At 37.9% G+C, this 26641-nt stretch overlaps 1 protein-coding gene across 1 annotated transcript in view; it reads left to right on the top strand.

The window, feature by feature from the left end:
• Emcn (endomucin) overlaps positions 1–26641 on the top strand; it is a 92424-nt gene that overhangs the window by 24371 nt on the left and 41412 nt on the right. The window contains exon 2 of the mRNA XM_051165717.1: positions 7923–8048. Coding sequence (XP_051021674.1) covers positions 7923–8048 — 126 coding nt within the window. The remainder of the gene's footprint in view (positions 1–7922; positions 8049–26641) is intronic.

A 26641-nucleotide genomic window follows, 5' to 3' on the forward strand; every position in this document is an offset into this window, starting at 1 on the left:
CTTTTGCATCACTGCGAGTAAAATTCAACAACAAAACAAAAGAATTTGAGGTGGTTTTTATGTTCGTTAGCCTCATTTATTTATTCCACATTCTGCTTAGGAATTGTAACATTAGTTTTGTACCCCATAAATACCCCCAACTGTAATTTGTCTTTGTACAATTAGAGCAAGAAAAGGTTATCTCTCATTTTTCAGAAGACGGGTTTTTAAAAAACCTTCCTTTTTCAATTTCACCCTTTTACTAAAAAGAGCATTTGAATTCAGCTAGGACACAGAGAGAATGGAAACAAGAGCAGGTGGTTCACAAGATACCTCTACTCGGCCATATACCATGCCCTAGTTTCCAACATGTGCCATTTCATGTGTGAAAGTCACTTTTACAGACTATGGTGATAGTCAGAAGTCTCTCGGGACTTGCTGTGTTTCTGGAGGAACTTTTGGGAAAGTTGACGGACCCAAACTCAGTGAGAGTTAAGCTGAAGGTGTGAATTTCTGGAAAAAAACAGGCATAGCACCTGGTCAACCACCGCCTCTGGTTGGCATGTCCCAGGGAGGCGAAAGGCAAGAGCTCCCACAGTACAGGCAGACAACGGACCGAAGGACTGATCCCTGAGATGACCTGAGGGCCCTCCCTAAGACATTTGATAGAATGTAGCAGATGCTGAGGCCCAGCACCTTGTTACAAAACAGATGTCAACACAGCTCGCAAGAGCCAGCTTCTCTCGGAACTCAGAATCATTTGGGCGAAAGGATCCTGCCTAGTACAGCTGTCTGAAAAGCCAAGAGGACACAAGAATTTTTCTTGTCCCTCTCAGTCTTAGCCCTATGAATACTAAACATAACTATTGCCAATGTGTGCCTAAGGGGTGGATACTCATCAATCAAACTCGGCATATGGTATAAAAAGTCTTGCAATAAATCTCCAAGTCTAAACGTATCTCATTACTAAACATGATCTTCAAAGAATCACATTTGCAAAAGGAAAATCACTGGCATCGCCCCATAGTATTGAATGGGCTGGAGAGAATTAGCCCTGTAACAGCTCTGGCCCCCCAAACTCCACTTGTCAGCCAGAGTGCCTCGGACCCTAAGGTCCATTTGCAGATCATGTTTTGTGTTTAACAAACTCACCAACGCAGCGCTGAGTCCTGGTGTCCCCAGAGGGGCCAGGTGGCTGAGACACCTGGCAGTGCCTGCAGCCTGTCCGGCTTGGCACTCCTTCCCCACCGCACAGATGGCTGGAGACCCGAGGAGATGGCTCTTTCAGGTGCAGAATTTCTCCACTTATCTGAGTATTTTCCTGAGAGGGATGAGATTTTCCTGTTAGTTATCTTCCCACCCAACTCACAGCACATAAGAAATCAAAGCCCTCGTATAACCTCTGGTCTTTCAGGAGTATTTTTAGCTTTAATTGAGAATGAAATGTAAATCAAAAGCATGTTTTTCAAGTTTTCAATAGCTTTGAAGTTTCATTTTAAAATGGGATTTTTCCTGTCTTTATTTCCCAAAGATTTAAGGTTGTCAAACGCAATCAAGGGCCTCCTCCCCGGTCCCTCGATGGCTTCAACTTTATGTATCACTTTTGATTTCCTCTTCAATTTGCATATGAAATACACATTACCATGTTATGCTTAATAATCCAACTCCCTCAAAAATCTCCCCCTTAAGAAGTTATTGGTTATTGTAAGTATACTGTGTCACCTATATTGAGTACAACCATCTCTGCACAATAATAATTACACAGCATTAATTTATGTGGCAGAACTCTGGGCATCTCTAAATGCAAGTCACATTTTTTTTTTTTTTGCTTAGCATTTGTTGAAATAAATGCATAATAAATGTTTATCAATTTAAATGGTTCTTACACTAGTAAATATCTTATTAATTTCTTATGAGAAATACAATTTAAGAACAATGTAAGATGCTTTCGACCGCATAATTGTACATTAAGGGTTTTTTATATAAAATTACTTGCATCTAATATAGTTGGCAGTGAATCAGTAATGTGTCTTGTGTCAAAAGACAAGAGCAACTATTACTTTAAATGGGCTACAGTGAAACTGATAAACTGTAATTTTACACCTCAGAAAAGTTCATCTTCCTTCAAGAATTTAAACCTTTGCTTATAGAAAAAGAGAGTGAAGTGAATACTTTTCCAGAGACATTTGAGAGAATGAGAGAACTATATACATTTAAACATCGCAGTGGAACTGGGAGCAAAGACAAAGATCCTCTTATTGTATGACAGACTTTTCCTGGAGAGACACAACACACACACACACACACACACACACATGCACAGAGTATCACATACACACAGTCACACATACACACTCACAATACACTCACACACAATATACACATACAAACCACACACACACACAGTCACACCACACACAGTCTCACACACACACAGTCATAAACACACACACATACATTCATATACACAACAAACACAATCACACCACACACACACACACACACACACACACACACACATGCACAGAGTATCACATACACACAGTCACACATACACACTCACAATACACTCACACACAATATACACATACGAACCACACACACACACAGTCACACCACACACAGTCTCACACACACACAGTCATAAACACACACACATACATTCATATACACAACAAACACAATCACACCACACACACACACACACACACACACACACACACACACACATGCACAGAGTATCACATACACACAGTCACACATACACACTCACAATACACTCACACACAATATACACATACAAACCACACACACACACAGTCACACCACACACAGTCTCACACACACACAGTCATAAACACACACACATACATTCATATACACAACAAACACAATCACACCACACACACACACACACACACACACACATGCACAGAGTATCACATACACACAGTCACACATACACACTCACAATACACTCACACACAATATACACATACGAACCACACACACACACAGTCACACCACACACAGTCTCACACACACACAGTCATAAACACACACACATACATTCATATACACAACAAACACAATCACACCACACACACACACACACACACACACATGCACAGAGTATCACATACACACAGTCACACATACACACTCACAATACACTCACACACAATATACACATACGAACCACACACACACACAGTCACACCACACACAGTCTCACACACACACAGTCATAAACACACACACATACATTCATATACACAACAAACACAATCACACCACACACACACACATACACACACACACACACACACACACACACACACACACACACACACCTATACATCTCAGAAAGGTAACCCATGACATAACAAAGTCCAACTAATGTGACTTTTTACTGAGTTTCTACGAAATACTGATGAGGGCTCACTTATAAGAACAAGGATTATTAGAGGGGGGGGGCACAGCCATCCTTCTAAGAAGCCCACCTACCATGGTGATGACTTGGACACCTGACTTGGAGGGCTCTGCGTAAGATGCAGCAGCTCTAAGGTTAGAGACCCCCCCCCCACCCTCTGCAACTGGGCTGTTCAGTAGCATGTCTCCTTCTATAAAGCCGGGGAGGTGTCTTCAGGAACCTTCAGGACTGCACTTTCCCAGTCTTGTGGCTTTTTGTTTGTTTGTTTGTTTGTCTCAAGCCTTCATTCATGGAGAGAATGTTTCAACTCAGAAGAATTGGTTATACCAAAACTTAATATCATACAATAATGATTGTGGAAATGCTAACAAGCTGGATTTTCTACCAGTTAGGATTAACTAATCTTTTTTGTTTTGTTTTGTTTGCTTGTTTGTTTTTTCATGATAGGGTTCTCTGTGTAGCCTTTGCTGTCCTGGACTCACTTTGTAGACCACTCTGGCCTCGAACTCACAGAGATCCACTGGGATTACAAGCATGTGCCACCATGCCCGGCTAACAAATTCACTTTCTCAGAAAGAAAATTTAATGCTTTGCTACCTTAGGATACAAAAAGAATTCCATCCTGAATTTTGTGCAAGCACTCACTTAAGATGCTTCTTGCACATTTGGTGGTTTTTTTTTTTCTTTTTAATTTGACAAATATTCTACAAAAGGCTTTTTTTTAAAGCAAAATGTGCTTCATTTATTCAACAGAATAATGGTTATGATGAAATAGATCCATACATTCCCAAATAAATAATGTCCCCAAGAATATGGGTAAAATGAAGAATTCAGGCAGCTGGCTATCTATGTACATCTGAAAGGTATCAGAGCAATACTGCTGCCTCACACACTCCAGGGAAAGTGGAAAGAACCAGAGAACTTACTGTGGTACCTGGTGCCTGGGCTACAGTGGGGCTGGCTCAAAGGGACTTTCCTCACTAACATTGGGTTTCTCTTTTTAAAAGAGCAGTTTTGAAAGGAATTAGCTTTTCTGGGTAACCCTTTCTCAATAAAGAAACAAACAAATCCTTTTCTTTTCCACCACCAGCGTTTGTAGAACACAGGCCAATGACCCACAGTGGTAACCTGTGCTATTTACTACACGCTTTTATTATGATCCCTGCCAGACTAGCAGGTGCTTGAAGTTGATGCCATGAATGATATAGCAAAGTCCTTTGCTGTATCAGATCATGGTTTTCATATGCATAGTCATTCTGTTTACTGGGTAAGGAATGGAGGGGAGGGAATAAATCCCTCTGGAGATGGTGGTGGTGCTTGGAAATTGAAATTGCTTTTATTTAGGAAGTCTACATACAAGGCCCATACTCGCTATGTACTAGTTAATCTAATAGTCTAACTTGTAATGTGTACTTATTTGTCTTTGAGTAATTTATCCACTTCAGATTAAACTTAGAAATTAGTGTTAGATGATAAGATGAAAGACCAAAAGATGGATAGCTACAAAAAATAATAATAATAAAGGCAGAAAGAGGATTAACCACGCCGATAAGTTCCAGCTTCCAGCTGAAGACTGGAAGTGGAAAAACCAAACAAAAGGTGCTATATCTACTTCCAGAGAGAGAAAAAAAAGCTTCTCACTTGATTTCCATAAAGCCTGCAAAAATGCAGCTCTCTTTTCTGTGTGTGCTAAACACATCTCCCTGTGCTCGATGCATCAAGCAGCTTTCATTTACTGTGTCCATAAACAAAGTCAGTGCTAGGTGCTAACCCTTCCCAGCACCTCGGGGCTATAAAGTGAACAGCAAATGCCTCTACCTCAGGACGCTAGAGACTCTGCACTCCCCTGATGCCGCAGATATTACTCTGGCTCAGGCTCAAAGAAAGTTTTAAATACAAGTGAACTTGAGATTTCATACTAATATACACTTACTATTAGGACACAGCTAGTTCAGGATCTGAACCTAAGTCATCATTGCTTTAAATCCACCTGCTTCTCTATGCACTGCGAAAATCAAGGTGGATGGAGAGTTGTGCTTTCCTCCGGTGGCTGATTTCTCTTTATCTCCTGAAAACATTTATTTACTGCATTTATGCCATGTGCCCACAGTCTCACTTCTGTGGTGAGGCTGTGATTCTGCAGTTGTTCTGAGTGAAGAACAATTGAACAATTCCACTTCTGATAGAAGACACACACACACACACACACACACACACACACACACACACACACACGGGGGGCGGAGAGCAGCTACCTATAAAATACATCCCCAAGCCTTATATACATACTAATAAATAAATTAGGAACTAATCTCTTCACAGCCTCTTAAGAGCTGAGCCACATACATTTCACTTTGGCAACATGATAATGTCACAGTGACTTCCTTCTTTCTACCTCTTATAGACTGGGACCCTCATATACATTAAAGGGAAAAATTAAGACTTATCGTGTGACTGTGTGTGTGGGGGGGGGGTAAAATTCATCACTGCATTTCCATAATTTCAGCTGCCTGAGCATAAGTACATTGAGATAACTAATCAATTTGAAAATATCCATTTTTGGTGACCCCACGACTTAAGCCATTCCTATTGTTTGGTTTCCTTACAGTTTTTATTGGTAAGAACTCACTCTCCCTCTTGCATTTGCATACATACATGACAAAGTGGATGTTTAAAAAAATAAAACATAAAGCAGAAACTGTAACAATTATGGGACATATGTGTGTAAAATATACAATAAATCGTTGGACCCCACTGCTAAGGTTGAAGTCTATCATTACTGGAAAGCCCCTGGGCTCTATGGTGGACTCCCTTCCTCAGCTGGGTTCTCTCCTCGAAACTCCAGATCCTCTGAGGAGTGTCGTGTAGCCCTAAGGGAGATTAGAGGCCCAACCCTTTCTGATAAGAAACCCGTTCACTGTGCAGCTAGGGATTCTTGGAAATACCCTGCCTATGCTAATGAGATGTCTTGGTGCTTTCAGCCAATGACCTTTTCCCATACCTCTAACCATACCTGGAGTTCCTCCCCCACTCCCTACCACCCACAGGATAGTTCAATGCTGGGTTCCCCTTCGAATGATAGGACAGTGCTGCTGCACGTTGATGAAGTATCCCTGGCACTCCTAGACCCAGCAAACCTTTCCCACTGCCCAAGGTTTATAATGTCCCCTGGTTCACAAAATAAACTCTCGCTCATTCCATTCCTCCACCATGATCATTTATTCTTGGGAAAGCAGGGTTCCCCTCCTGCCCCCCAGAAAAATTCACTGCTGGACCCCTAGGCTTGACTGACATTCAAGCACCCACGCACTACTGGCCGCTGCTGACATCTGCCCTTCACTGATGTCAGCACAGATCCCTGCTGCCATCTTTCTTGTGCTCTTCCTCCCACCACAGTGCCTGTCTGTGGAGGCAAGCAGCTAGCTGTTCTCGCTGGCGTGGGTTTTTGAGCCCTGAGCTCTCCACCTGTCCTGGTGGGTACAGCTACTGTGGAGAAAGCTTTTCTCTCATATCTCTGGCTGAACGGGAGATCTGGCACAGATCTCGGTTCTGTGTTCCATCCTTCTTGGCCTAGAGGCCAGCGTTCCTGGGAGAGGTGGAATCTTTGACTGTGATCCATCATTTCCTGCCTAGAAACTGATGTAGCCCTGACCTTGAGGCAGAGGAGCATGCACTTCCTGGTAGAGTACCCAACAAAGCCCAGGGTCCTGATGGATGCAGAACAATAATAAATATTTGCATATATAATAAATAAAGTATAAGTTATATGTTACAAATATATTTTATATAAATGAAAAACAATAAGTTATAAATTATATTAACTTATACTTTATGTATACAGAGCTAAAATATTATATATACATATATATAAAGAGAAAAAGAAAAGGGTTATCAAGGACATATATACAAATATTCCCATTTAGTAATCAATGACTTTAGTGTGTTATGAAAATATATAGCTAAACATCCACTGCCCAGACACCACATATTTAATTATTTTCTCTGGTGGGGTCAGTTATAATAAAAATGGTGTTAAATTTAAAATACAAAATTATATATTCCTCATTAGTCTTCTCAGCTATTACATATCTATAAAAATACTCTGCCACTCATCTAGGCGAATCCACGCCACTGAGAGAAGCAGGTGGACCTCGGAGCTAAGATCAACTGATTACAACTTGGAAATGCTCTACTAAATGGGTTAAAAAAAATACCTATATATCATATCACAATATGCATCACATATACATATGATAGATACATAACTAGATGATAGACAGATAGATAGATTAGATAGACAGATAGATGATAGATAGACAAATGATTATAGATAGATAGACAAATGATTATAGATAGATAGATAGATAGATAGATAGATGATAAATAGATAACAGACAGATGATAGATTAAACAAGCACACAATTTTAAATATAGCTTACTATATTTAAGTCTATTAGTCTGTTGATTGAAAAAATAAATAATAATGACATTACTTAAACTTTTTTTTCAGATGTTGAAAATAAATCTACTTCACCACTGCCAGAAACTTCTACAATAAAAGCATCTGTCACAACACCGGGCACTTTGTCAGTAACAAATCTTCCTATCAAACCAATACCTGCAACACCTCCTAAAGGTAGGACCTTTCTACATAAAATATAGTTTCCCTTTTAAAGGTAAAATTTGCAATTAGATTCTATATAATATACTATCGGGAAATAATTCTTATAAAAATAAGTAATACTTCACTATTTACAATTTCCTCTATAATTTGGAGCTGAATATAGAATCTGGAGGCCTTGCTGAATTTCCTTAATAATATTCTTTTAGATCACTTCCTGTTTGGGAAAGGTCCTATTGTGACTGTTACATAAACAAAGTATATTTTTAGAGAAAAAAACAATTATCATACCCAAGTCATAAAAATATCTTTGTAAATAGACCAGTTCTCCACTCACGTAGCACAGCCAATAATTGGAAACTGTACAGACTTATTTTCTTGGTCATTATGTGCTAATAATAGACTTAATTTGTAGATTTCTGTGGCAGTCTTATCACAATTATTATTGGATGGAACAGCAACTATAGTAAGAAAATTATTAAAAGAGACTACTTAACCATCTTTAAAATTTTGAAATGCCCCTGGGACTGGTGGCACACACATTTAATCCCACCACTTGGGGGCAGAGACATGTAGATCCCAGTGAGTTTTAGGCTAGCCTATTCTGCATATCAAAATCCAGGGCTATCTAGAGAGACCCTGTTTCAAACAGAAATAAAAAGGGGAAAAGACAAGCCATTATAATCACTCAAAAACTCAAAGACTTTTCAAACCAATGCTTGCTACATTGTTTGTCTCACAACAGAGAAAAATAAATAAGGCATCTTATTTAAGTTCAGTATTCAAAAGGAAAAAGAATAAACTTGTTAGTTTTTAACTAACAGAAAATTGAACATATATAATGGATGGATGGATGAAATCCTACCACTATATTTCTAAACTCTGTATACCTGCCTTAATTTTCATTCTAACATTAGGCTCACACACCTGTACATCAACAACATGGACTTAGGGGCTGGAGAGATGGCTCAGCAGTTAAGAGCACTGGCTGTTCTTCCAGAGGACCTGGGTTCAATTCCCAGCACCCACAACTGTCTGTAACTCTAGTTCCATGGAATCTGACACCTTCACACAGACATATATGCAAGCAAAGCACCAATGCACATAAAAAATAAGAAGGAATTATCAAAAAAATTTCAAAAACCAACTCTGGGTTGAATATAGTGGTGACTTAACAGACGAAGATATCTTGAACAGAATCTATTTCTACCATGATTCTACAATAAAAACAAATCAATACTCATGAACTCCTTGACCAAATCAGGAGAGAGCACCCACAGCAAGGACAACAGGGAGATTTTAGTCCCAGGAAACTGCAGAATCTTTTTTCCACCAAAAAAGAACTCCAAAGGAAACCGGTAGGAAGCCACAGCCTGGTGTGGTGGCACACGTCTTTACTCCCAGTACTCGGGAGTCAGAGGCAGGTGGATTGCTGTGGGTTCGAGGCCAGCCTGGCCTACCAAGTGAGTCCAGCACAGACAAGGCTAACACAGAGAGACACTGTATCGGGGAGAAAAAAAAGCCATAGGCTAGGAAACCTCCAGCCATCTCCAGAATATTGTGTTTTATTTTGAGGCATCCTAACATTTTTACAAAGTATAGGGGTTTTTTTGTTTGTTTGTTTTTGTTTTGCTTTGTTTTGTTTTGGTTTGGTTTTGGTTTTGGTTTTCTGAAACAGGGTCTCTCTGGGTAGCCTGGGCTGTCCTGGACTCTCTTTGTAGACCAGGCTGGCCTTGCACTCATAAATATCCACCTGTCTCTGCCTCTGAGTATTGGGATTAAAGGCGTGTGCCACCATGCCTGGCTATAGTTATTTTCTTAAATGGAGTCTTCGATATAAAAATGGCTGTAGGTTGGCAAGAGTGCATTATGTTTGCAATCAGTGATTCATGTAAGTTCACTTGCTTGCATAAGAGCCAGGATGGAAAATATAGCTGCTGATGGTGCATTCAGCCTCTGGTCTCTAAGACTTTACAGTCAAAAGTGGTATCCTTACAAGAACACAAAGCCTGGAGCAGGATTACACGAACCATAGCAGCAAAGGCCCACTGAAAGAATTTGTGGAAGTGTAATATTTGATGCCAGAAATGCACCTTATTTTTGCTGAGTTCAGTTGTTATTTCAGCCCTATTCATGTTGTGGCTGAGAAGGCAGATGTCTTTATCCTTTTTGCAATGGCTGTGCCCTTTAGTTGGGCATGAAGCACCCTTGTCTGAGGCAAGGGTATGGCACCCCTGAACATGATGTAGCACACACAAATGTACATACATACATTCTTTAAAATCCCTTTTGATAAACATTGCCGGTGATTTATATTACCCACTTAATAAAAATTACACTGTAGTGTGTGTTCTCAAAAGTTCTCCTAGTGAATTGCTTACATGTAAAATTGTAATAAATCATATACTTTTTACCTTATAAAATATTAAGGCACAGTGTAAACCAAGAAATATTTTAATTATTCTCCCTATATCTACCTTCATAAAGTAGTTTTTACAGATTTGATCCATTTTTCAACTTTATTTTTTACGTCCTTCTTTCTTCTTATTTCAATTTATTTATTTAGCCACTTACGTGTTATGGAAGCCATACTAAAAATGTGTCTCAGATTTGGGAACAGTTTATTTGCAAAGCCACAATGTCATTATCAAACAAACCTTCCAAATTATTATAAACTTAGCACCACTTAGTATCAATTTAGAGAATTTTTAAGTGATGCAATCTAGTAGCCATGAGGGAGGTATGATGTAAGTAAGTCCATTCTGGGTCCTCCAGTAAGACCAACTGACAATGTGTGGTAGAAAGGAAACAAAGTGGGAAAGGCAGGCTCACCTGCATTGTGACAAATGGTCTAGTAAGGAGGAAACAAGATAAGAGAATGACCAGGAAGCTGTAGGAAGGCAGGCAGAAGTGCTAATAGACTGAGGAAGAGCCACAGAGAAGGAAGACATGAAATGCGTCAGCCTTGCCTGCTTAACTCCATTCAACATTAAGGTAAGTTGTAATATGTGCACTGGTTGAGCCCATGCTCCTAAAGGCAACACAGTTACACACAGTGATGATCAGGAGGGGAAAACCTTCTTTAAATCTTTGAGTTCTAAGTAGGGGGTCAGTGTATTTGGCTTTTCAAAGTCAGGCACGTGGACAACTTAAATGTCAGGCAGGTTTATATCCTGACCCACCCCCTAAATAACCAAGACATAGTTAGACTAATTACACACACACACACACACACACACACACACACACACACTGTTCCTCATTCTTACTTTCTTAAGGCCAACACAGTGTAAGCGTTTTTACAAACAAAATAAAAAATATAGAAACCTGTTTCTTCTAATTTTCAGCTTTTCTAATCACATTCTCTGCTTAAAAAGACAAAAAGTCAAAAGAGGCTTGGTTCCATGGAGCTTATAACTGCCTTTCTCTTGCAAGTGGCATTAATTCCATCACAGAAAAAAGTTAAATAAATAAATAAATAAATAAATAAATAAATAAATAACTGTGTGTAACGGAGAAGAGAATTCTCCTGGTAGCAGCATGGCCACAGTTGGCAGAGATGATTGACAGCTTGGCCTGAAGCAGGCCTTGTTTTCAGAGACTTGCCCAATTACAGACAGGATTTGACCTCTTCCCTAATGTACATCAAATAGCCTGTGTGTTTTGTGCAAAGATCAAACAGGGAGTGTTAAAAGGCAGGCAAAGCATATCACCATCAGAAAATGAACTGCCAGCACGCAAAACTGGATCTGAAATTGTGTTTTGAACTTTGACTGTTACTCAGCTTGCTTCAGGAACATTTGGTAGCCAATGTCTTTACTTTGGCGTTCAGATATAGTATTATCAACATGATGTAATTGGTGAAAAATTCAAACAAAAGCCCTGCATGGGTTCTCAGTTATACACAAAACCTATGACCAGACTACTCAATTAAAAGATTTTGACATTAAAGAAGTAAGTCCATTTGAATGTGGATTTTCTCCTATCATGTCACCACTGTATAATGTCAGATGTGTACCAAAGACAGCTTTTTTATCTTTCTATTAAGAAAGGTGGTAAAAATAGACGTTCAATGATATAGATGCACTTCCTTTTTTATTTTAAAACTTTTATGACTCTATGTATTCATTTTGTGTACACACACACACACACACACACACACACATGCATGCATGCACACATGTGTGCACTCCTTCCCCTGTGTGAATTTTGGGGATTGAACTCAAGCCAGCAGGTGTGGCAGTCGATGCCCTTGCCCACTGAGCTGCCTCTCTGACTCTGCACTTCATTTCTGATAGTTGATAGTGAAGGGGGTATTAATGAGATAAATTAACTGAAAGAATAAAATATTTTCAAAACTAATATTAAAAATCTCAAGTACAAAATAGGCATTAAATTTCAAGTATAGCCAGAGATATTTCTGGCCAGCTATTTCAAGTGAAGCTCTGCTATGGTAATGTTAAGTTATATGTCTTGTGTACAGAAAGTGAATACATAAACAAAATATTTAAAGAATGTATTTTTAAAGGTAGTCTCACAAGCTTCTTTGTACACTTGGATGGAACTACTATAAGATTGTGTACCTCACCTTTCTCCCTAGTATCTCTCATTTCCTCTGTTATATTTCTATCTGTAAATATGAGTTGAAAATGAACAATCTGTGCAAAATGTTGTAGATATGAGTTCACTAAACAATAGTAGAGTTGTGATACATCACCCTTCATATATATATATGAATACATATATAATCTGTAGTGTTCAGTTATGTTTATGCCAACTTCAGTCTGTATCTATGAACAGTTTTTTAAAGCACTTGTTTGTGAACATGAAATTAACACAAACTGCAGTTTCCATTAGTGATCATTAGCTCCTCATAATAATGCTGATGTACGTTTATTCTTCAGAGCTTTAATGAATTCAGTACATAGAAATTCACCATATCATATGTAGAGTAATCCACATATTTGAAAGTGGCTACTAATAAGTTAGTAACCAACCAAAGTGTCACTGTTCTTACCACAAACATACACACACACAAACACACACACACACACACACACACACACACACACACACATGCACACAAATACTCTGTGAGGAGTTCAGACTTTCCTCCAAGATTTTGTAGTCAATTTCTGACTGCTAGTAACCTTTCATTCCAAGTAAGTTCAAGAATAATTCCTGGCCTTTAATAAATATTCTTTTAAATAAAAAAAGTGCCAAGGGCATGAAGATCAGCAAAGGGCAGAGGTATCGACTTATGCAGTCGATTCAGCTCATGATTTTGGCAGTTACTCTTCAGTAACATTTGCTTCTTTCTCAGCATACTTCCCAGTGCCCTTTAGTACTCAGGACTAAGGTCCCACGTTTACTGTGAAATGCATTACAATGTTGCTTCATGTATGCATGTCATACTAGAAGAAAGAACTATTTGGTTCTCTGACATTTATATAACAGGAATTCAAAGGCCATCTAATGAATAAGCAGATTAATTACAGAGGCTTTCAAGTTTTTCTATATTTAACTTATATAGAATTTTCATTACCATGAATGACTAAGTTAAAGAAGTGAAATATAATTCTGAAATAAAAATTACAGTTCATGACTTATTTGACTGGAATATTCCCCCCCAACAGGGAAAATAAAACAATTTTAAATCTCTAAAATTTAGTTTTTCAATACTTTTTTTGCATGTTTAATAATACCAAGGTAATAAACTGTAATAGAAACTTGCTGTTTGGATCATTCATACTAAAAGTGTGTGTGTGTGTGTGTGTTTGTGTGTGTGTGTGTGTGTGTGAAGACGTGTTTATATCACTCAATCAAAAATTCAATACTTGCATTCCTCTTTAGAAAAAATGAGCTGGAGAACAGTAAAGGACAAGGGTTACATACTAATCTGTATATTGATTGCAGACCATTCTAGGTCTGACTTTTATTCATTCCTTGGCAGATGAGATAAGATTGTGGTTGATAATAATATCATATATCTTATCAAACTAGGAACAACTAACGGTGAAGTGTCCGAAACTCCTTTGCTGCCAACCCATACTTCAGTGACAACAGAAAAATATGATAGTGAGTATTGATTCATTTTTGTTGTTACTGAAGAGTGTGTGTGTGTGTGTGTGTGTGTGTGTGTGTGTGTGTAACCCATGGGATTTCCTATAGACAACACAATGCCATCTTAATATGGAGAAAGGCTTAGGGCTTCATTTCTGAAGTCAATGCCTTTGATCTACTTAGGTTTATTGTTTGTCATCATCCTTTTCACCTGCTGTAATAATGCTGAACAGTAGGGAGAAATTACACCATTGCTCTCTTCCTAACTACAAGAAAGAGGTATCAGGATCTCACCATTTAGTGTGATATTAAGCCCTTATTTCTAAATTTTAAGAACCTTTTATCGTGCAAGAATTTTGAGCTTTCAAATGTATGTTTTCTTAATATATTGAGAGGGTCATGTTATCATTGTTTATTTTATAAACATGGCATGTAACTTTGACTGCTGCATGTTGAATTAACCTTGTTCAGTTGGCAAAAATTCCCCCTTGGTCATGCTGTGGAATACTTTTCATGGCCAGTTTCATTTATATTATTTTGTTAATAATTTTCATATGATATATTGTATAAGCTTATAGTTTTCCTGTGACCTTTGTCTTCTCTTAATATCACAGTGAAGTCAGCCTCAGTAGATTGAGGTGAGATGTATTCCCTTCTCTTTTTTTATAGATTTTTGTGATTTTTTTTTTGGTACCACAAAGGCAAGTTATTGGGAAACTCACTATTAAATTATGCTACCCTTGTCTATCTTGTTTTTCATAAGAAGGAAATATTCTACTCAAAAATCTTAGGAAGAACACCCAATGCCAACATTTCAGACAAGTAGGAGTTGACTTGCCACACGTAAAGTGAAGTGATAAGCATGTTAGAAGAATGTGGAGTTAGACACAGTTTTTCCCTTTCGCCATCAAACACAGTCCTTGAGGCCTCTGTGCTGAGTCTACAACAGACAGAGCTTTATGTACACCTTGAAACCAACAGCAATACCTTTAAACACTTCTATTCACAGTAAAACACAAAAGAAAATTATTTTGTCCATCGCCACTTGGTGTTCATTTTCTATAAACTTGAGTCTGCAGTAGGGCAGCTCAAATGCTCCAACAGTTTCAAGGTTACCCCATTAGCAAGTGTTGCTGATGACTCTGAGTTATGCAAGAGCTCCCAGAGAAGTGATAAGCACAGAAGAAAGAAAAAAAAAAGCTACTAATATTTGCTGCCCAAAATCATCATGGAAAAAGCCATAAGGAGAGAATGTTCAAAAATCAGCATGATACTGGCGTTTTCAAGGAAGAACAGGGGATTTTACTAATTATTTTTACATTTAGTTATTGTATCTTATGTGTCAATATTTTGCCTGCATATATGTCTGGGTGGTGTGTATGGGCCAGGTTCCACAGAAGCCAGAAGACAGTGACTGAAGCCCTGACCAGGTGTTACAAATGATTGTGAGCCCCTGGGTACATACTGGGAATTGAACCTGGGCCCTATGTAAGAGCAACCAGTGCTCTTAACTGCTGAACCATCTTTGCAGCCTGGAAGAAGGAATTTTTAAATTCCAGATTCTGAATCCCTTTGATGATACCAAACTACCGCAACTTATTTGCTGTCTGAAAACTATAGAACTGGAATGGCCCTTTACTTAAAGTGATATATTATTCCTGGCTTAGTTCAATCCCAAATTCCTTTAATATTCTATCTTCATAAATGGCATTAGAAAATAAAAATATCTGGTGATTCAGTTACCCAGCTAAGGTCTAAGGAAAAATTTGTTTCAATCCCCAACCACAGCTCATTTTGGGTCCTTTTACACTCTGCAAAAGTGAGGACATTGTTGTGTGTGCAACTCCAAAGGACCTATTTTGTGCAACAACACAAAAAAATCCTTTCCCGTTTTTCTTTTGTTACAAGTTCAAATCCTGGGTCAGCAGAGATTGCTTAGTAGTTAAGACTATGTATGTACTGCCTTTGCAGAGGACCCAGGTTTAGTTCCCAGCACTCATGCAGGGCAGCTCTCCACTGCCACATCTACCACACACACACACACACACACACACACACACACACACACACACACACTAAAAGAAGTATTCTTTAATGGTAGAATACTGCTCACCTTTGGCTGCTACTCTTTTCTCTTCAGCATCCTTGGGACCCCTGTGGCTTGGTTTAAATGTCTTGAGCCTTTCTTCCTAGAAATGTACCTGGACAGGATTGAGTCGTAGTTTGACTTATATTCCTTCACATATACTTTCTTCTCTTTTACTACAGCCTGGAAATAATTGTCAAAGTACACTACTTTTTTACCCAAAGAAAGAGGCTGAAAAATTCTTCAATAAGCTTCTGCTGCTTTAGCCTCTGCCGATGCTTAGAAATGTCTCCCTAAGACATTTCTTACCATCAGCTCTATCCCAGAAGGCACTGGGGGAATCCAGGCATTAGTTAAATCTGACCCCGAATACTATCTTGTTGCAGAGACAGAATCCCTATAAAGTACTGACTTCCGATTGTCCTAGAATGTGAATATCTGCCAGCTATTACTGTTTTAAAAGGATGCTGTTCTCCTAGGAGTTTCTAAGCACAATAGCGCACTTTAAAACAGTGGCAGTCTTAACAAGGAGTCTGTGAACGTCTTAATTTTGCCATACAACCTTTAAGAAAAGACACACTACACAGGGCGTGATGGCGCACACCTTTAATCCCAGTACTCGGGAGGCAGAGGCAGGTGGATCGCTGTGAGTTCAAGGTCAGCCTGGTCTACAATGTGAGTCCAAGACAGCCAAGACTACACAGAGAACCCTGTCTTGAAACCAAAAAAAAAAAAAAAAAAAAAAAAGAAAAGAAGAAGAAGAAGAAGAAAAGAAAAAATACACTTCAGAAATCTGTTTTGCCAGTGCTTCATTTGGAATTACATGCATTATCATCGGTGAGGCTTTCCTGTGACTTTTATCCAACATTGCCTTCAGGGTATGACTGGCTTCATAAAGTGCTCAGTCTCTGCTTGGTCTCAGAAATACCTTCCTAGCACATTCAGTATATAGACAGTCAGACACCCCCAAACTTACCATAAGCTCTTTAACAAACATTATTCCTGAAGGCACTGAGTGGTGCCAGACATTAATTAAACCTGTCCCTATTATCAGTCAGGTAGTTTCCTTCTCTTTCTATCTTACAGAACAGTTTGAGCAACATAGTATTAGCTCTACTTTGACAAGTTGCTAGGATCTGGCAGTGAGTGTATCCAGTTCTGGGCTTTTGTTGTTGTTGTTGAAACACTGTCTTACTAGTGTTTCAATCTTACTGTTACACACTAGCCGAAATTGCTAGTATCTTCTTGATTACATTTTGTTAGATCATATGTGTCTAGGAAAGTATCCATTTCATATACATTTTTGGGTTTGTTTGAATATAGGATTCTAAGTATGTCCTAAAGATCTTCTGAATTTCATTGATTCTGTCATAATGTCTCCTTTTCATTGATTTAAAAATTTTATTTATCTATTCACTTTACATCCCAAATGCACTCCTTTCCTCCTCTCCTCCCAATCCTACCCTCTTCCCCCTTCCCCCCTCCCCTCCAGTTCAGAAAAAAAGGAGACTGCACCCCCTTACTTAACACCCTTTGGCAAATCCAGTTGCATCAGGACTGATTGCATCCTCTTTCACTGAGCCCAGACAAGGCAGCCGAGCTAAGGGCAAGTGGTCTAAAAGCAGGCAGTGCAGTCCATGTCAAAGACAGTCTCCGTTCTACTTGCCTGAGATCCCATATGATGAAAACCAAGTTGCCCATCAGTTACATGTGTGTAGGGGACCTAAATTCAGTCCATGCTGTTCTTTGGTTGGTGCTTCAGTCTCTGTGACTCCCCATGAGCCTAGATTAGTTGATTCTGTTGGTCTTCTTGTGGAGGTCCTTCTAGTCTTCCTCCAACTCTTCTACAAGACTCCCCAAGCTCTGCCTAATGTTTGGCTGTGTGTCTCAGCATCTGTTTCTGTCAGCTGCTGGGTGGAGCCTCTCAGAGGGCAATTATGCTAGGCTTCTCTCTGCAAGCATAGCAGCGTATCATTAATAGTGTCAGGGGCTGGGTGTCTCTTATGGAATGGGTCAGTCATTGGTTGGCCATTCCCTCAATCTCCACTCCACTTTATCCCTGCATTTCTTGTAGGTAGGATAAATTTGGGGTTGAAGGTCTTGTTGGTGGGTTGGTATCACCCTCCTTCCACAGGAAATCCTGCACAGCTATGAGGTGCCCACTTTAGTCTCCCACTGCTAGGAGTCTCAGCTAGAGTCACCTCCATATCCCCCCAGCAGTTTATTGTGTTGCAGGCCTCCAGCTTGTCTCAGAAATGCCCTCCATAGCTTTCCCTTCTCTATTCCTCTTACCTCTGACTCCTGCTTTCCCCACATCTGATCCCCACTCTCATTCCCCTCCCCACACCCTAAGCTATCCAGGTCCCACACTTCAGTGGCTATTCTATTTCCCCTTCTAAGTGAGATTCAAGCATCCTTCCTTGGGCCCTCCTCCTTACTTAGCATCTTTGGGTCTGTGAACTACAGTATGATTATTCTGTACTATATAACTGATAACCACTTATAAGTGAGTGCACACCAAGTATGTCTTTCTGAGTCTGGGTTACCTCACTCAGGATGATTTAACAATTTTCTGAGAAAACGCCAGATTGATTTCCATAGCGGTTGTACAAGTTTGTACTCCCGCCAGCAATGCAGGAGTGTGCTCCTTTCTCTACATTCTTGTCAGCACGTGTTGTCATTTGAGTTTTTGATCTTAGCCATTCTGATGGGTGTAAGGGAATCTTCGAGTCATTTTGATTTGCATTTCTCTGATGACTAGGACTGTTGAGCATTTCTTTAGGTTTTTCTTATCCATTAAAGATTCCTCTGTTGACAATTCTTGGTTTAGCTCTGTACTCCATCTTTATGTTAGATTATTTGGTTTGGTGGATTTTAATTCCTTGAGTTTTTTTTAATATATATTTTGGATATTAGCCCTCTGTTGAATGTAGGGTTGATGAAGATCTTTTCCCAATCTGTAGGCTGCCATGTAGTCCTATTGACAGTGACCTTTCCCTTGCTGAAGCTTTTTAGTTTTGTGAGGTCCCATTTCTTAATTGATGATCTTAGAGCCTGAGCTGTTGGATGTCTCCTGTGACAATGAACTCAAGGCTCTTCCTCCAATTTCTCTTCTAGTAGATCTAGTGTATCTGGTTTTATGTGGAGGTCTTTGATCCACTTGGACTTGAGTTTTGTGCAGGGTGATAAATATGGATCTATTTGCATTCTTCTACAAATGATAAATGGGCTGAGAAAGAAGTTATGGAAACAATATGTTTTCATTTCTAATATATCAGTTTTAGCCTTCATTTCATATGGTTGGTTCAGCTAAGCTTTTGTGATTTTACTTGTCTTTTCAAAGTATCAGCTATGTCATTGAATTTGTTTTCTTCTTCTTTTTTTTCTTTTTTTTTTTTTTTAATTTCAGTCTCATCCATTTTTCCTGACCTTTCTAATTTCTATTGGTTTAGCATTTGGCTTCTTATTTTCCTATGACCTTCAGATTTTTTTTTTAAGATTTATTTATTTATTATGTATACAGTTCTCTGCATGCATGTTCACCTGCAGGCCAGAAGAGGGCATTAGATCACATTACAGACGGTTGGGAGCCACCTTGTGGGTAGTGGGAATTGAACTCAGGAACTCTGGAAGACCAGACAGTACTCATAACTGCTGAGCCATCTCTCCAGCCCCAAATGTATCATTTTTTAAAGTTGTAGTCTCTCTAAAATTTTAAGTGTAAGCACTTGTATCTGTAAGTTTCCTTCTTGTGCTGCTATCATTGTGTCCCATGGATTCTGGTAAGTTGTATTTTCATTTTCATTCATTTCTAGGAATTTTAAATTTCGGTCCTAGTTTCCTTGATGGCCCTCCATCACTCAGTAGGGTGTTGTACAATATTTACATTTTATTTTCTATAGTTCATCTGATAATGATTTCTAGTTTTATCCACCGTGTTTGAGTAAAACATAAAAAATAAATTCAACTTCCTTGTATTTGTTAATATTTGCTTTGTGCTCTATAGCAAGGTCTGTTTTACAAAGTCTCTGGAATATTCTCTTGTAGAATTTTTATGACTTCTTAATGCATTTAATGCTTTTATCTATTTTGATGTTTTTGTTTGTTTGGTTGGTTGGTTGGTTGTAGTAACAAATAAAAGTCCAGTTTCATTCTTTGATTATGATAACCTAATATCTCAGCAACATTTATTAAAGATATTATTCTTTCTCCACTGTGACCTCTAGTCTTATTTGACTGTGCATATTTAATCTTATTTCCTGATTCTCTATTTTTTGTTTGTTCACTATTATGTATGTGATTTATACCAGTCCCATGCAATTGTGATTACTATTGCTTTGTAATATGGTCTAAAATCAAGAAGTATGATGGTTTTCTTTTTACTCTTCCTCAAAATTGCTTTGGTTTATTGGACTTTTTTGTGATCCCATATATATTTTAGGATTTTTATTCTTTTGTTTGTATGAAGAATGTAATTGGGATTTTTGCTTCATATTTGCACATTGCTCTGAGAATTACAGAGATTTTTTTAAACATAATTAATTCTTCTGATCCATGAATGTGATATATCTGTTTTCATTATATTCTATTTCTTTTATAATTGTCTTATAAGTCTTAATATTTAGAACCATCACCTTTTAGAAATAGAACACACACAAATACCAGCAACTAATAATGGGTTTCTCAAACTGTGATCAGACACGCAGTGAAATAATATTCAACCATAAGAATAATGAAATTCTGACAAAATGGAGACGGACATTGCGCTAAGCTTAATCAGCCAGGCATAGAAAGACAATTAGCACCAAACTAACTTACATGCAGAATCGAAAATAATTATCATAGGAGCTGAGATTACAAGGTACTTACCAGAGGCTACAAATAGTACATGAGAGGGAGAATTAAACAAAAGCTTTGTGAGGTAAGATTAAAAATTTCTGGTCGGCTATCCTGATGCACAACATAGTGAACAAAGATAAAAATATATTGTCATAAAAACCAAGAAGTCTTTCGAAAGCGTCTAATAAAAAAATAAATGACAGTATTGGAGGAAATAAGCTTACCTTGATCTCAACTGCACGATATAGATACATATCAAAAGAGCATGTATCGTTTTTTTATGATTTAAATTTTTAAAGGAATTTAATTAAAATATTAAATTTTGCTTATTTAATTTAATGTATATAGCATCCTCCGAATTTAATTAAAATATTAAATTCTGCTTATTGAACTTAATGTATATAAGAACCTCTGAATTTAATTAAAATACTAAATTTTGCTTATTGAACTTAATGTATATAGTGTCCTCTGAAGTTACAGCACAAGTTACATTCAGTCCAAGGATGTATACTCTGTAATCTGAGGAAAGTAGAAAAACTGAATTAATCCAATGTGCAAGTTTCAAAGCCTGCCTCAAGATGGATTTCCTTTTACTCTGGAGCAGCAGTACTCATTAGCTGAGGCCTGGAATATAATGTGTACAAAGCAAAAGAACCCACCAGGGTATTAATGTCACAGAACTCATGTGTTAATAATCGTCCATCGTCCATGTGTGCATCTCTCTTTCCTCAAGCCAAAACTGGAGCATATCTGCATATAGTGCCAGAAATGCTACGCCCTTGCTAGCTCTCTGCTCCACACCTTCATTCTGTTCACTCCATATCTACCATGTACATTTTGTAACCCGTTATCTTCCCAGCATCCACTGCCCCTGTGCACGGGGTAAATGAGCCCCAGTCCTGAACAGAGTAGTGTAGGCTCTCTCTCGTCTCACTCTCACCCATAAAGTTCCACATTAAACAGGTAGTTCTCAAAGTCACATCTTGGGTGTTGCGTTCCAGATCCTTCTATTGGTTCCCTCCTGTGTTCGCTTCTTCTTTTTTTTTTTTTTTTTTCAACAAAAGTAATTGATTCTTTAGTTTATCTAAATGTTCTAAACCGAAGTAGTTTTAATGAGGAATTAATGAAGCTACATTGGATTTTGCAATTAGTACACAAATGCAGAGGAAAATCTCCCACTCCTGACTTAATAATTTTCTGGTCATTTTTGATACCTTTGGAAAATCAAAATGATAAGCAATATAGGCACTTAACGCTATAAAATATCACAATAGTATTTCCCTAACACGTTTAACATTAATAATTTCGAGGACCCTCTGGATCCTTCTATTTCCCCATTCTCTCATGCTTCTCTCACCTAGAGTCCCAATAGGATGTCCTCCCCTCTGTCCCACTTTCCTGATAAGTGAAGACATTCATGGGACATGCCCCTTGGGCTAGTGTCCAAACTTACAAGAAGAACATTATGACGGGCAGATCTGGGCCCAGGGGTCCTGCTCAAACTATGGCACCAGCCAAGGACAACATGTGCAATAAATTTCGAACCCCTACCCAGATCTAGCCAATGGACAGGACATTCTTCACAGTTGAGTGGAGAGTGGGGTATGACTTTCACACGAACTCTGGTGCCCCATAATTGACCATGTCCCCTGGATGGGGAGGCCTGGTGGCACTCAGAGGAAGGATAGCAGGCTACCAAGAAGAGACTTGATTCTCTATGAGCATATACAGGGGGAGGAAATCCCCCTCAGTCACAGTCATAGGGGAGGGGAGTAAGGGGGAAATGGGAGGGAGGGAGGAATGGGAGGAAGCAAGGAATGGGATAACAACTGAGATGTAATATGAATAAATCAATCAAATATATTTAAAAAATAAAAACACTGAAAAAAACATTAATAATTTCTAAAAGTGTTTGAAGATTAAGTTCTCTGTAAGTTTTAAAATCAACAAAACACTTTTAGAAATTATTAATGTTAAACCTGTTAAGGAAATACTATGTTCGCTTCTGAACTACAAACTATATACATACATATCTCTTGGCTGTGCATCATCTCTTTGAACATAAATAATTGGTAAGTGATAGGATCATATTTGTCAATTTCTGCTTCTCTTCCTGTGTTTTGGGACCAACGCAGAGGATCATTACCTAGGGAAAAATGTTTTGAAGGGATTCACTCCCAGTTTTCTTCCAGTGAGTCTTACCTTTAATTATTTGGTGTATTTTAAGTCACTTTTTGAACAGAGTATAGGGTAAAGTTCACTTTAGTAAGAGTATCTAGCTTTCCAGAATCATTAATTGTTCTTTATTCAGTGGATATTTTTGGTACCTTGGTTGAGAATCAGTTGGTTGCAGACATGGGGAGTCTTCTTAATGATCTCTGTTCTGTGGTTCGTCTGCGTGTTTGTTTTTATACCGATACCCTGCTGTGTGGCCACTGTAGCTTTGTAGCATATTTTGAAGTCAAGTAGTGAGATGTCCCAGATTGTTTCTTCTGTTTCTGATTTACTTTCTCTCGTCATGGTCTCTTGCACTGCTGTATGAGTTTTGGAGGTCTTTTATATTTTATGGATTTATAAAGAATCATTGATACTTTGATGAACAGTCATTAACTGTAGTTTGCTTTAGGTAATATGGATATTTTTGCAATAATAATTTTCCCAATTCATGAACTCAAAGGGCTTTTGTAGGTGTGAGTGTGTTTTAAGATATTTAGCAGTATTTTTCAACTTTTATTTAAAAGTCTTTGAGTTAGGCATATTTCTAGGTATTTCATTGTTTGGGGTAATTGCTCTTTCACGATTTCTTCTCTATAAATTCACTATCAGTATATAGACATATTACTGATATTTATGTTGATTTTGTATTCTATTATACTACAGTATTGATTTTCTTCATAAATTCTAATAGTTATTGGATAAAGTCTTGAGAATTTAAAAAATTAAATTTGCATTTTCTTCTATGTGTTATTTTACTTGTATCTATGTATGCATTGCACATGTGTGCCAGGCGCCAACTGATGTCAAAAAGAGAGCACTGGATAGACCAGAACTGGAAAACAGATGATTGTGAGCCATCGTGTGGGTGCTAGGAAGCCAACCTAGGCTGTCTACAAGGACAAGTACCCTAAACCGTAAATCCCCCTTCAGGCTTTTATATGTGTTGAATCAACATATGTAACTGAAAACATGATTATTTGACTTCATTCCTTCCAATTGTATATAGTTTCTAATTTTCTTTTTCCCTTTCATAATGTAGCTAAGAGATCAGTTCTATATTTAGTAAAAACTATGAGACTGAGTACATCTTATTCTTAATCTAAAAAGATGTCAGTTTTATCAATTCATTATCACGTTGCCTGTTGGTTTGTCAAATATAGCCTATATCCTTGAGTTATTACTATTGTATCTCTAATTTGTTGGAGACTTTTATCATAAAATGCCATTGATTGTCATCTATTGGGATAATTGTATGATTTTTATACTTCAGTCTGTTGACTGACTACATTACATTAGGGTTTTTTTTGTTTTTTTGTTTTTTTTTTTTTGCATATACCCCATTATCCTTGTACCCCTAAGCTAAAACCAACTTGATAATTTTAAGTGATCTTATTGATCAATTTGATCTTCAGGTAATTTTATTTTATCAATCAAATTTTTTCTTTGATAATTTAATACATATTTACAAAACATTCTAATTACTCTCCACTGCCTCCTCCTGTAAGGCCTTTCCTACATTCGTATCATTTTGTTTTAGTTTTGGCTCACTGATTTTATCAAGGGTCATGTGACAAACATTTTGGAACTATCCACTGGAGCCTGACAGGCTCACCATTATACACACAACTGAAGACAATTGCTGTCCCTCCCCCAGAATCAATTAGTAGGGAATAATTAAAGAAAGGAAGGTAGGACCCCATGAGCCTTCCCTGATCAATAAATGGATATAGCTATAATGGAAATCAGCGTGGAGGTTTCCCAGAAAGCTAGAAATAGGACTACCATATAAGCCAACTGTACTAGTCTGAGAGTATGTTCAAAAGACTACATCCAACTACAGAGACATGTCTCTTTCATGTTCACTGCTACTCAAGCACTCTAGCTGCCCATCAATTGATGGCTGGATGGTAAAACTGTTATATGAATATGCAGTGAAATTTTGTCCAGGTGTAAAGGAAAACACAGGTAAATGCATGAAATGGGAAAAAATTATACTGAGTATAGTAGTGAACCAGGTCCAAAACGACAAATAGTGCCTGTTCCTGCTCTTTCATGGATCCTAACTTCAAACTTTAACATTTGTGTGTTTAACTCAGAGCACTTCTAGAATCCAAGAAATTAGAAACAGGTGTTTGATGGAGCCAGTGTCCTAAGGCAAGGGAATTTTTAGAATATACATTTCTAATTCCATGACCACCTTTACTTTCTGTCTATGTGGGTCTTTATTAGTAAAATAAGTTGGTGGGCTATTAATGGCTATTTTTACATTTTTAATCCATTCTAACAGTGTGTATGTTTTCCTTGAAGGATTTAGTCTAATGAAATTCAAAATTACTGTTAGGACTTTTGCCTGTCATTTGGCTTGTTTTCTTCTGTTTTGCTTTTAATGTTCTTTATTTCCTATTCATTCTGTGGTTTAAGGATTTAGTAAACCAATAGCATTGAATTCTTTTCTGTATCTCTTTTGTGAATCTCCTCTTCAGTGGAATCCACACTTTCATTTGCCTTGGTGGGCATAATCATCTTTCTTTCTTTCAATTTGCAATGGGACTTCATTAAGCATCTTCTGTGATGCTGTTTTGATGGACATGAGTTCCCTCAGGTTTTGTTTGCCTGTGGACAAGTTACTTCCTTTTGATTTCTTAACCTCATGTATTATGGTAATGTCGGTTGGCAGTTTATTCCTTCAGGCCTTAGAATATATCTTTGGAGTTCCTCCTAGCCTTCAGGATTTTTGTTGAACAACCTGCTGGTAGTGTAATGGGAAGACTATGGCACTTTTTTTCCTTTCAGATTTTAGAACATTTTTATTGGCTTAAACGCTTAATATATAATGTCGGAAGATTTTCTGGTCATTTCTACTGGTGTTTAACTAGTCTCTTGTATATGGACTTCTACATTTATCCCAAGATTGGAAGCGAGTTTTGTTTTGTTTCTGTTCATTTGTTTGTTTGCTTGTTTTTTCTGCAAATGAAGTTTCTGTGCCCTTAACTTTTCCACTCTATGTTGTGTAGGTATTCAAAAGGAGTGGTTGTTTTTCTACTTAAAGTTGTCCTGAAAGTCTTGTTACTGTCTTAACTCTTTCTTTCTTCCTTCCTTCTTCTCCATCTCCTTTTTTTTTTTTTTCCTTTTCTTTTCTTTCTGACAGAAACATTTCAAAACCTAGTATCAACTTCACAGATTCCTCATTTCCCCTGATCTAGTCTGTTATTGGGCTGTAAATTATTTGATTTTCCTTGTTCATTTTTTGTACAAAATTTTTGTTTTGTTCTCTAAAAAATCTCCATCTCTGATGAATTTCCCATTTGTCCATCTTCTACTGTCACTTAAAGGTTTGACTGAATTCTCCTGGGTCTTGCTGAGCTTTTTAATATTTACTCTTTTAAATTGAGATTTTAGTTTG

The sequence above is a fragment of the Acomys russatus genome, chromosome 23 (genome assembly GCF_903995435.1).
Source record: "Acomys russatus chromosome 23, mAcoRus1.1, whole genome shotgun sequence".
NCBI lineage: Eukaryota > Metazoa > Chordata > Mammalia > Rodentia > Muridae > Acomys > Acomys russatus.